At 47.3% G+C, this 12,687-nt stretch overlaps 1 protein-coding gene across 1 annotated transcript in view; it reads left to right on the top strand.

The window, feature by feature from the left end:
• Positions 1–12,111, top strand: part of LOC140395423 (heparan sulfate glucosamine 3-O-sulfotransferase 3A1-like) — a 206,397-nt gene extending 194,286 nt beyond the window's left edge. Inside the window, exon 2 of the mRNA XM_072483156.1 lies at positions 11,050–12,111. Within this exon, the coding sequence (XP_072339257.1) occupies positions 11,050–11,671 (622 nt within the window). The 3' untranslated portion in view covers positions 11,672–12,111. The remainder of the gene's footprint in view (positions 1–11,049) is intronic.
• Positions 12,112–12,687: the final 576 nt, after the last annotated feature.

Raw genomic sequence — 12,687 nt, 5'->3', positions numbered from 1 at the left:
ATTGTACACAGCGCTCTCCTTCAAGCAGCGCCAGCAGTTTTAATAAATAATTAAAATGTTCTTTTTACTTTTGAATTTCAAATTCCCTGAGCTTCGGAATAGATTGAAGTGGAAGAGAACAGCTGTAAATCATTAATAATCTAACCATACGCTGTTGGCCCAAACCACAATCTTATAAACATGAACACATTAACTGTAAATACAAGAAAGCCTTTGTGCTATACCAAAATCAGTCGGGTTAACCCTCAGCGCTTCAGTATCACATTTTTTTCGATGTCAAACAGACACATGTTCGTAGAATCCCTACGGTGCAGAGGGAGGCCATTGGGCCCATCGAGTCTGCACTGACCCTCTGAAAGAGCACCCTACCTAGGCCCATGCCCCCACCCTAATCACGGAAACCCACTAACCCCATCTAACCTTTTGGACACTAAGGGGCAACCTAATATGGCCAATCCACCCAACCTGCACATTTTTGGACTATGGGAGAAAACCGGAGCACCCGGAGGAAACCTACGGAGGCACGGGGAGAATGTAAAAACTCCACACAGACAGTCACTCAAGGGTGGAACTGAACCCGGGGGCCCTGGCACTGTGAGGCTGCAGTGCTAACTACTGAGCCACAATGCCGCCCACACAGTTCAGTGACAGTTAGTCTGAAAAGAAATGGAGAGATGCAAAGGAATGTTTCAAAGAGCTGGCACAAACACAATGGGGCAAATGGTCTCATCATCTGCCGTAGGCGCGTTCTTATGATTCTTTGCCTGTTTTGTTGGCAGAGTGTAGTTGTTTTCAGAAACCTGGAACAGAGCAATCTTCAAGGCCAAGAGTGATGTTGAATAATCAACCACCCGTCATAAAATAATAAATATTCATTATCCAACAAAGGGCGGGATTCATTATCCAACAAGGGCGAATAGCCGGGGGGCGGCGTGAATCCCGCCACCAATGCCGGCTGCCGAATTCTCCGGCGCCAGGGTTTTGGCGGGAGCGGGAATCGCGCTGCGCCGGTCGGCGGCCGCTGGCAGGGCCCCCACCCCCCGGTGCTTCTCCGCGATGGGCCGAGCGGCCGCCCGTTTTGGGCCAGTCCCGCTGGCGTAAATCAAACCAGGTCCATACTGGCGGGACCTGGCTCTACGGATGGCCTGCAGAGTCCTCGGAGGGGCGCGGGGGGATCTGGCCACGGGGGGTGCCCCCACGGTGGCCTTGCCCGCGATCGGGGCCCATCGATCCGCGTGCGGGCCTGTGCCATGGAGGCACTCTTTCCCTCTGCGCCGGCTGCTCTCAACCTCTGCCATGGCCGGAACAGAGAAGAAACCCCCTGCGCATGCGCCAACCCCGCCGGTGCCGGCCTAGCTCCTGAAGGTGCGGAGGATTCCGCACCTTCCGGCCGGCCTGATGCCGGAGTGGTTCACGCCACTCCTCGGCACCAGTATGGCCCACCATGCTGGATAGGGGAGAATCCTGCCCAAAAAGTTTAAACTTTCATGCCCAAGAGACACTGAAAATTTACTTTTAAAGTCTAATATATCAAGTCTCAATCATGATTGCATATTTACCACATGCACACATGCTGACATCTGGCCATTTCAAAGTAAACTAAATTGTCTATATGGGGTATACTTGGTACTATTAGTCTCACATTTATTTTCTTTCTTCATATTATGGTCTGAGGTTAGAGAGAATAAAATATTATTTTCACTGCAAGAAAATATTAGATAGCAGTAATGAGACGATGCAACACTATTTTCTAAAAGCCATTTTCATCAAGGTTTGAACACAGATGGAATATGTTTGCTGAACATTTATTCAAGGCCGTTTCCCTTCTGATATAAAAATGATTCCCAACAAAATTCACAGAGCAAAAAAAATGAAAACGAGAGGAAGTGTCTGCCGTGACACTCACATTAACATTTTAGCATGCCAAAAAATCCAATGTCTATCAGGTATCTTTCTTTGCCCAAAAATACACTTTATTTATAAAATTTATTAATTCCATCACAGTTCACAGTTGGTTTCACATAAAGTGCAAATGAGTGTCGTTTTTTTTTGTGCACAGTGAATGTTTTAATCATGAAAACGGCCATTTGTAACAAAGCTTCTTGGTACATTTTACAGTTGATTCAGATACAAAAAACCCCACTGAAACGGCAATGTCAATTTGCTACAAAAATACATTTAGCTGCACACTCAGCGATCTCTCCCAACATTGAACAGATCGATTGAATCAGTCACGGTTACAATACATTTAGCACTCTGAGGTGGCTCATAACTCTTATAAATACAGCTGATATTTACAATATTCTTTCCATGTCAGACATACAACCTGTGGGGTTTTGCATGGTTTTGTACCCCTCATGCACTATGGCGGGATGGCTTTAGCCAGCTGCCTTTCCCCATTGCATCTCTACGGTACCTGCCCCAAGCTTTAGTGCATCCATCAGCAAGCACACAGCCTTGGGCCTTGAATGTGCCCATCCGATGGTTGGCAGTTCGTTTTCTTACATTCCCCACATTGAATCTGGATTTGGCATGTTGCAATAAGTGAAAATCGGGGACAGAGCTGACTTCACCCACTCAATACTATAAGATTAATTGATGCAATTAAGTAAACAAAGCTGCTGTCCGTCATTCAAGTAGATCAGCCAAAGTGGATTTCAGTAAGGAGGAAAAACAGAACCAAACTTTAGACTGGACAGAGATTTTACATCCCACAGCCCCCCTCCCAATCTGACCTGACTAAAAAGTCAGACAGGAGTCTGTGCATGAAAAAGTCACTGCCCTGCAGCCATATTTAACTCGGCGGGCATCAATTGGCTCAGGGTGATACTTTCACACCCATCTAGGGAGCAAGGCACACCCTAAAGAGCTTGGAGTCCCAGCAGTGTGAGGTTCAAGTGGTGGCCAGTACTTTGACTACAGCTAGTAGCTGAGGAAGAGGGCGTTATGGAAGCCAGAGGTCTGATAGATCCGGGGTACTGGCAGGACCTGACCGGCAGGCATTAGCGAGGCGTTTGAGAGGCCAGGGTGGGATGGTTAAAGGGGGGTGAGGGGGTGCTATGACTTTGAGCCTCAGATGAGCACAGTGACCCTCCAAAGGTGGTTCCCCTCACCCAAACCTGCCCCCTCCCCTTATTCCCTGAGAACAGCCCGCCCAGTGAAAGCTGCCAGGCTACCAGTGGGCATGTGCCTGCTCCTGCCATGGGTAAAATAACAGCAGGACATCTACAAACATTGATCCATTTCTCCTGAAACAAAAATAAAATGGCAAAGAGGGCACAATTTAACTGGAAAAAAATCTATTCCTGGTTTTGGATGTGTTTAGCCAGGTGTATCTTGGCGGCTGCAGCGCTGAGAAACATTTTAGGCGGGATTCTCCGACCCCCCGCCGGGTCGGTGAATCCCCGGGCGGGGGGGGCGAGAATCCCGCCTCGCCGCCCCGACGCCGGCTGCCGTATTCTCCGGCGCCGTTTTCCGGGCAGGGGCAGGTTTCACGCCACGCCGGTCGGGGGTCGTTGGCAGCCGTTTTTGGCCAGTCCCGCTGGCGTGGATTACGCAGGGTCCCACACGGCGGGACCTGGCAGGTAAGTCGGCGGGGGCGGTCTTCGGGGGGGCATGGGGAATTCCGACCGGGGGGGGCCCCAATGTGGCCTGGCCCGCGATCGGGGCCCACCGATCTGTGGGCGGGCCTGTGCCGTGAGGGCACTTCTTCCTTCCGCGCGGGCCCCTGTAGGGCTCCGCCATGGCTGGCGCAGAGAAGAGAACCCCCCGCGTATGCACCAAAATATGCCGGCCGGTCTACACATGCGCGGAACCACGTCGGCGGTTCCGCGCATGCGCGAGATCACGCCAGCCCTTCGCCGCATGCGCAAACTTGCGCAGTCCCATTGGCGCCGGTTGGAGCGGCGCCAACCCCTCTGGCGTCCACCTAGCCCCCGAAAGTGCAGAGAATTCCGCACTTTCGGGAGCTGTTGACACCGGAGTGGTTGGCGCCGGTTCTCCTGCCGGCGTGGGGACTTAGTCCCCCAGAAGGGAGAATCCCACTGCTTGTTACTGAATGACACTTTGCCACTTTGTAATAATAATATTTATTGTCACAACTATGCTTACATTAACACTGCAATGAAGTCACTGTGAAAAGCCCCTGGTGCCACATTCTGGCGCCTGTTTGGGTACACAGAGGGAGAATTCAGAATGTCCAAATTACCTAACAGTACGTCTTTCGGGACTTGTGGGAGGAAACCGGAGCACCCGGAGGAAACCCACGCAGACACGGGGAGAACGTGCAGACTCTACACAGACAGTGACCCAAGCCGGGAATCGAACCTGGGACCAAGAAGCTGTGAAGCACTTTTTTCAGCTTCGGGTGTTTCTCTCAGCCAAGACCACACTTACGGTCATTTCCTGCTGGTGATCCCATGTCCTAGATGGTGGAGGTTGTGGGTTGACAAGGAACTGCTGATGAAGCCTTGGTGGCTTGCTGTGGTGCAATCTGTGGATACTACACATACCAGCCATGGTTTGTTGGTGGTGGAAGCAGTATGCAGTTAGGCTGATCCAGTTAACCTAGACCTTATGATTTGTGAGTATTCTGTATTCATATTGGAACATCAACCCTCCTGTCTCATCCAAAAAGACCAGCAAGGATCTAGGTTGAATCCTGAGTGTTGGCTGTGTTGCTAAAGCACATCTGGAATAGCAGTTATGAGGTTCTGAGGTTGGTAGCAACACCCTTGGTTACAGAGATCAGTCATTGCTGCTGCCACATCACCACATCATTACCCCTCCTGTGAGCTGCTGTGGATGGTGATCATTAAGATACCTGCACAGTCCGAGTCTGTGCCCAACTTCTATAACTGTCACCGAGAGTGCTCCCTGGAGACTAGGCCGCAAATCCCTGAGGTAAGTTACTTTATATATTCACCACCCCAATGCTCCACCCTCCAAAACTGCTCACTGGAGACTAGGGGTGTTGTTGGGAGGACATAACATGCCATGAGGGCATGAGGGGCCATGGGTTGTTCAGGGGGCATATCTTGGCATGAGGGCCTATGGTGATAGATGGAGGGAGATCCCTTGGAATAGGGGGAATGAGGAGAACCTTTCAAACTTACCTTTTTAAAGTTCCCCCCTGAAGTGCAGTGAACTACAGCTCAATCTAAAACTGACCCGAGTCTAATTGATCCAGCCATGTTGCGGTTGCAAAATGTGGGCTTTTAACTCTAACCAGCCTGTAGCCTTAAAACACCTAAAGAGACTTAATACCTAAAAATAACCCCTCGAAGGTCAGAAATGCCAGGAAGGCGCTGAAATCCTGGAATCAGGCCCTGGCCACCATTTTCCAAGGGCTGCTAAGTCATCCTGACTCGATGAAAAACAGCTCTTAAACTGGTGTTGTAGATAGCTTTGAGGTACAAATTGGCTTATGCTGGTTTTGACACAAGATGTATGCAAAGCATAACAATTTATTGGGTAGCTGACACCCAATCTGCGCAGGTGTTGATGCCACTGCCCATATCGTGGAGGTCATTTTTAGGTATTAGGCCTCTTTTGGTATGCACATTAGGCAATCTTGAAAGACCCCATTGGGAAATAATTTGGCAATAAGCAGTGTAGTGTAGAGCTGGCCTCATGCAGAATTCTTCAGCAGACCCTGTGGATGTCAAAAGCAGGTAAATTGAAAAGAAAGGCAGTTTAAAGAAAAACTGAAAAGAAAGGCTGTTAAAAAAAACATAGGGCTGGGGTATTCCAGCCCCGCCCACCACTGTGCTCATCCAGCCACACTGAAGGTGACCCCCGCAGTGGGTTCCGCACTGGCGGCGCCGGCGGGCAACGTAAATGGCCATTGACTTTGGCAGGACCATAGCATCCCAACGGCAGCCAATGGCAAACCGCCTCCGCCACCGGAAAACCTGCCGCCGAGAGGGGGGGAAATATCCCGGCCAATGGATTTTTGGTTGAGTCCCCCGCGGCAGGTTACCCCACGATGGGACCGAAAATTCCTCTGGAGCCAAGAGGAAAAAGATTGTTCTCCAGATGGTCCTCGAGTTGCTATCAAGACCCTGCCACCTGTGTCCGACTCTAATCATCCCTCGCAGCCTATAATTGAGGCCAAGTGCCCCCATTGGCTCCAGTTTAGCTAGGGCTCCCTGATGCCGTACTCGATCAAATGCTGCCTTGATGTCAAGGGCAGTCACTCTCACCTCACCTCTGGAGTCCAGCTCTTCTGTCCATGTTTGAACCAAAGCTGTAATGAGGTCAGGAGCAAAGTGACCCTGGTGGAGCCCAAACTGAGCGACAGTGAGCAGGATTGAGAGTAGACGATAGGGCGGTAATTGGCCAGGTTGGATTTGTCCTGCTTTTTGTATACAGGACATACCTGGGAAATTTTCCACATTGCGGGTAGATACCAATGTTGTAGCTGTGCTGGAACAGCTTGGCCAGGGGAGCGGTAAGTTCAGGAGCACAATTCTTCAGTACTATTGCTGAAGTACTGTCAGGACCCATTGCCTTTGCAACATCCAGTGCCTTCAGACATTTCTTGATATCACGTGGAGTGAATCGTATTGGCTGAAGACTGGAATCTGTGATGTTGGGGACCTCTGGAGGGGACCGAGATGGATCATCCACTCGGCACTTCTGGCTGAAGATTATTGCAAATGCTTCAGCCTTGTCTTTTGCACAGATGTGCTGGATTTCTCCATCATTGAAGATGGGGATATTTGTGAAGCCTCCCAGTCCAGTGAGTTGTTTAATTGTTTACCATCATTCATGACTGGATGAGGCAGGACTGCAGTGCTTAGATCTGTTGGTTGTGGAATTGATTAGCTCTATCACTTGCTGCTTATGTTGTTTGGCATGCAAGTAGTCCTGTGTTGTAGCTTCGCCAGGTCGACACCTAATTTTTCGGTATGCCTGGTGTTGCTCCTGGCACACCCTCCTGCATTCTTCATTGAACCACAGTTGATCCTCTGGCTTGGTGGTAATAGTAGAGTGGGGATATTCCAGCCTATGAGTAATAGATTGTCGTTGAGTACATTTCTGCTGCTGCTGATGGCCTAAAGCACCTCGCGGTATGCCCAGTCTTGACTTGCTAGGTCTGTTCTGAATCTATCCCATTTAGCACGATGGTAGTGCCACACAACACAATGGAGAATTTCCTCAATGTGAAGACGGGACTTTGTCTCTACAAAGACTGTGCGGAGACCACTTCTACCGATACTGTCATGGACAGATGCATTTGCGGCAGGCAGATTGATTGAACAAGGTAGCTTCAACTGCTTCACTGGGCAAGGAATTCCATAGATTTACAACACTTTGGGTGAAGAAGTTCCTCCTCAACTCAGTCCTAAATCTGCTCCTCCTTATTTTGAGGCTATGCCCCCTAGTTCTAGTTTCTCCCGCCAGTGGAAACAACCTCATTGCTTCGATCTTATCTATTCCCTTCATTTTAAGGCAAAGGCGTATGGATTTTTGAATAATAAAAGAATAAAATATTACGGTGAGCGGGCAAGTAAGTGGAACTGAGTCCACAAAAAGATCAGCCATGATCTTATTGAATGGTGGAACAGGCTCGAGGGGCCAGATGGCCTACTCCTGCTCCTAGTTCGTATGTTCTTATGATGAGGTCAAGTATGTTTTTCCCTCTTTTTGGTTCCCTCACTACCTGTCTCAGAAGCAGTCTAGCAGGCATGTCCTTTAGGATCCGGCCAACTCGGACAGTAGTGGTACTACAAAGCCACTCATGGTGATGGGCTTTGAAGTCCCCACCCTGAGTTTACCACCCTTAGTGCTTTCTCCAAGTGGCGTTCAACATGGAAGAGTAGTGATTCATCAGCTGATGGTGGACGATACTTTTCTTGCCCTTGCTTGACCTGAAGCCATGAGACTTCATGGGGTTCAAAGTCGATGTTGAGGGCTCCCATGGCAGCTCCCTCTCAATCGTATACCATGTGCCATCACCTCTGCTAGGACTGTCCTGCCGGTGGGACAGGAGATACCCAGGAATGGCGATAGTGTTGTCCGGGGCGTTATCAGTGAGGTATGCTTCTGTGAGTATGACTGTGTCAGGCTGTTGCTTGACTAGTCTGTGAGACAATTTTGGCACAAGCTCCCAGATGTTAGTATAGAGGACTTTGCAGGGTCGACAGGGCTGGGTTTGCCGTTGTCCTTGCCAGTGCCTAGGTCGATGCTGGTGTTCTATCTGGTTTCTTTCCTTTTTATTGACTTTGTAGCAGTTTTATGCAACTGAGTGTCATTGCTGTGGATCTGGAGTCACATGGCAGATTTCCTTCCCTAAAGAACATTCGTGAACCAGCTGGTTTTTTTTTAACAACAATCATTTTATGGTCATCATCACACTTTTAATTCCAGATATTGATTGGATTCAATTTCCACCACTTGTCATGGCAGGATCTAAACCCAGGTCACCAGGTCCCCTGGGTTTCTGGATCACCAATCCTGTGACAATAACAGTGCGCCACTCCCTCCCTCAGGTGTGAGCCTGGAGAGCACACTCAAGCTGATTTCTAACCCTTAAAAGATGGGGGGTGGGATTCTCTCAGCCCGGGGTCGGGCTGGAGAATCGCCGCGATCGGCGTGAATCGCGCCACGCCGCCCCGATGCCAGGATGCGATTCCCCGCGTGGCGGAGAATCGGCGCCATTGGCGCCGGCGTGATCGGCGTGGTGCAAGTCAGTGGCCGCTCTACGCAGCTCCCCGGCGAGTCTCGGCCCGCGGAGAAGGGAGCCACTGCGCATCCGCAGACCCCGCAGCGCTCAGTTGACACCGGGATCAGCAGCTGGAGCAGCGTGGGCCGCTCCTGTGCCATGCTGGCCCCCTGTAGGGGCTAAAATTGCTGATCCTGAGGCCATGTTGACGCCGTCGAGAAACACGACGGCATTTCTGACGGCGTCAACACTTAGCCTCAGGATCAGAGAATCCCGCCCGGGATTTTATAACTAACAGCCAGTAAATTCTAGAGAACCTACACTGAAGAAAACTCTCTGCTGAAATGATGTTCGGGCGCTGTAAACACAAACAAGGCCTTTTAAACATATAACTGCAGTGAGGCGACACATGCCATTCACTCACAGTGTAAAATATTATAATGGTAAAATCCGAAACCATTCATAAAATACACCCCAGTATTTTTTTTAAAAAATGGAACAAATTCAGTCTGCTAAGTCTGTTTGAGAGGCAGCCACATGTAATCACTAGTGTGGGCAATCAGTGCTTTTGGAAAGCATTTTGTTAGTTTTGTTTGAATTTAAATTACTGAGTGCAACTTCAATGGCTGCAGTACAAAGACTTGCAAATTGGATTTTTTATTTTATTTGGAGTTAATGGAAACCCTGTTCTAACCGTAACATTTCTTTAATGGCAAATTAGCTATGAGTTTATGAGACTCAAGCTGGAGTGAGTGCATTATGTGAACAGTGAGGTACCCAGCTTTGTGTTTAATTGGTCTGCACCTCAGGAGCAGCTCGGAAGATTGGCTCAGTCTGAGGAAACAAAGGATAATTGTACTTGGAACTGGTAATGATTTTCACTGGGGTTCCTCAGGGCCATCAACTTTTACATTGGACATAAATGAGTTTGGAAGCTCAGGCATAAAACAAAGTTATCTTAATGAATTGAAGGAAAGAGGGTCTGCAAGCAGAGAACAGATGGTTCAACTACGAAAGGATGTGGAAAGATTGGAGGATTGGGTTAAAAAGTGACAAATGCCATTTTAAATCCAGGGGGTGAGAGAACAAAAATGGGAATGTAAGGGGGACTGTAACAAGCTACTGTATGCAACAGTTTGCAGTGAAAATTAAAATGCCTTGAGTATAATTGAGTATAACATTGTGGAGATACTGCAAATTCAAATGCCTCAAATGTTGCCATGTTTTTATAATATAAAGTCACTCATAAGGGATTGTGTAAACATGTCGTGTTTTCATTTATTTAAACTAGGCACTTGGGGACATTTATACAAAGGTAGAAAGCTTGAAGACCTCACCAGCAAAGCTGTGAGAGTTGTGTCCCACTCACAGGTCAAAGTGAAACTGAGACTGGATCACATGACACACTTCCCTTCTTGTGATGTTATGCTGCTAATCCCCTAAAGGCATATTACAACACATATCTCGTCCTTTCCTTATCTCTCTAATCTCCGACAGCCCTTCAACTTTCCAACAGCTCTACATCCTTCCACATTGGGTCACTTGTGCATCCCCTATTCCTTAGTTCCACCATTGTTGGCCATGCCTTTAGCTGTCTGGACTCTCAAGTTCTGAACTCCCTCCCTAAATATCTCTGCCTCCCCAAGGCCGGGATTCTCAGCCTCACTGCAGGCTGTCATCATCTCGGGCGAGACAGGAAATCTCCCCGCCCTGTCCATCACTATTTCCGTTGGTGTTGGGGCTGGAAAACCCTGCCCCCTGTCTCATATTTCCTCCTTTAAAATCCTTCTTACATCCTTTCTGATCAAACGTTTGGTTACTTGTTCTAATCACTCCTTCTTCAGCTCAGTGTCAATTTTTATTTGTCTGATTATGTGCCTGTGAAGCGCATTGGAATGGTCTACAACGTTAAAGCCACCAAATAAATATAAGCTGATACTGATATTTCATTCCAACTATAAAATTTAGCTTGGCATATAGGGAAGTCAATGTGGGTTGTAGAAGTGAGGAAAACCAATCAGATCAATGTTTCACTCTTCCTAGAGAAGTGAACGTTTAGTACAGATTTATCACTTTCATCAAACTGTTGAGTGCTGTTTCCATAACCTTCTCAAAATCAGAATCGAGATTGAATGAGGGAAAAGGTCAGATCAGCAAGAGCATAAAATGAGGAGTAATGGATTGGCTGTCATTTTACTGTTGATTGATTTGAAAGGGAAAGAAAATTGGGTGGGGATCCTGGGCAGCCATTTTATCCACTGCCAAATTTGAATTGTAGTCCCATAGTCTCCATACTGGATTTTAGTATTTTTGAACGAAACTAATAAAAGATAAATCCTGACGTGCTTTTTTTTCTTAAATATAAATTTGTGTTTCCACAGGGGCCTGATGCCTAAAACACTGGACGGTCAGATCACCATGGAGAAAACTCCCAGTTACTTTGTTACCAAGGAGGCAGCTGCTCGAATCTATGCAATGTCCAAGGATGCCAAGCTAATTGTGGTGGTTCGGGACCCCGTCACTCGAGCTATTTCTGACTACACGCAAACTCTCTCAAAAAAACCCGACATCCCGAGCTTTGAGAGCTTGACCTTCAAAAACAGGACTACAGGCCTGATTGACACGTCATGGAGTGCGATTCAGATTGGCATCTATGCCAAGCACTTGGAGAATTGGCTACAGTATTTCCCAATGCACCAGATTCTTTTTGTGAGTGGAGAGAGGCTAATCAGTGACCCTGCAGGAGAACTAGGCAAAGTTCAAGACTTTCTGGGTCTGAAGAGGATCATCACAGACAAACATTTCTATTTCAACAAGACCAAGGGCTTCCCTTGCTTGAAGAAGCCAGAGGGCAGCAGCAAACCCCATTGCCTGGGCAAAACAAAAGGCAGAACCCATCCCAACATTGACCCAGAGGTGGTTCAGAGGCTGAGAGACTTCTACCGGCCTTTCAACATGAAATTTTACCAAATGACGGGACAGAACTTTGGCTGGGATAACTGAAATACTAAATATGTAAAATATTTCTAATGAGACTATATAGGGTAAAATAATAAGAGAAAGAGAAACTCTGAGAAAGTTTGGGGCAGGAATCTGTTGGAAGCAAGGTGACTTTATCTTTATGTTCAAATATGCATTTTCCCTGAGTTATTTATTTAAACTATTAGCCACATATTACACAAGGTTATAGAATGAGCAATCTAGCACACTTGCAGTAGAGTTCAGTTTTACTTGGAATTATTTAGACATTTTCGACACCTATCTCAAATCATGCAAAAGAATTGTTATTTTTCCAGAGTTGTTAAATCTTTGTATTACCTTCATATTTTATTCGCAAATTTCTTTAACTAAGGGTGCTATTTCTGTATAGGGTCATTTCTTTTACCTCACTTATGAGTTTTTAAAAGCACACATTTAATAAAGGTTACGGGTATTTATAACAATATCATTTGTAATCAGTAGTCACTGCTTGCCTGTGAAGACATGGTTTAATTTTTTCATACTTTTTTTAATATCACCTTTGCCTTCTTTGTGTGAAGAAGGATAAACCTTTGTTATAGAAGAAAATGTTTTGGAATTAATTGGTGGCAAATTGCACTAGGGTCAAAAATGAGTGTGAGGAGTAAGTAACCTGTGTCTGTCTGTTGTGATACAGGTAAAACATTGTGTAGAATGCTCATTTGTGCAGCCAACAGTAAATGCACTTTTGAGTGGCTGCACATCTAATCAAGGGGTACAAAGTCATCAGAGTTTCGCGCGAGTTCCAGCTGGACAGTGCTACTTAAATTAAGGGTGTGTCTCTTAAAGGTGCTGCAATTCATGACAGAAGTGATTTTAGTCTGAGAAAGGCAATGGAGTAACATAACATGGCAGGGGGCTGGTTCCAAGGTTCTCTGACAATGCACTAGAGGCTTTGGTACATGAGGTGAAGAGGAGGAGAAAGGTCCTCTAGACAAACTACATAAGAGCAGATAACCGTGCAGAACAGTGCCAAGATTCTGGCCCCAAGGAGCTGGAAA

Source organism: Scyliorhinus torazame, chromosome 18 (assembly GCF_047496885.1).
Source record: "Scyliorhinus torazame isolate Kashiwa2021f chromosome 18, sScyTor2.1, whole genome shotgun sequence".
Classification (NCBI taxonomy): domain Eukaryota; kingdom Metazoa; phylum Chordata; class Chondrichthyes; order Carcharhiniformes; family Scyliorhinidae; genus Scyliorhinus; species Scyliorhinus torazame.
This window is presented reverse-complemented; position numbering and strand designations above follow the sequence as displayed.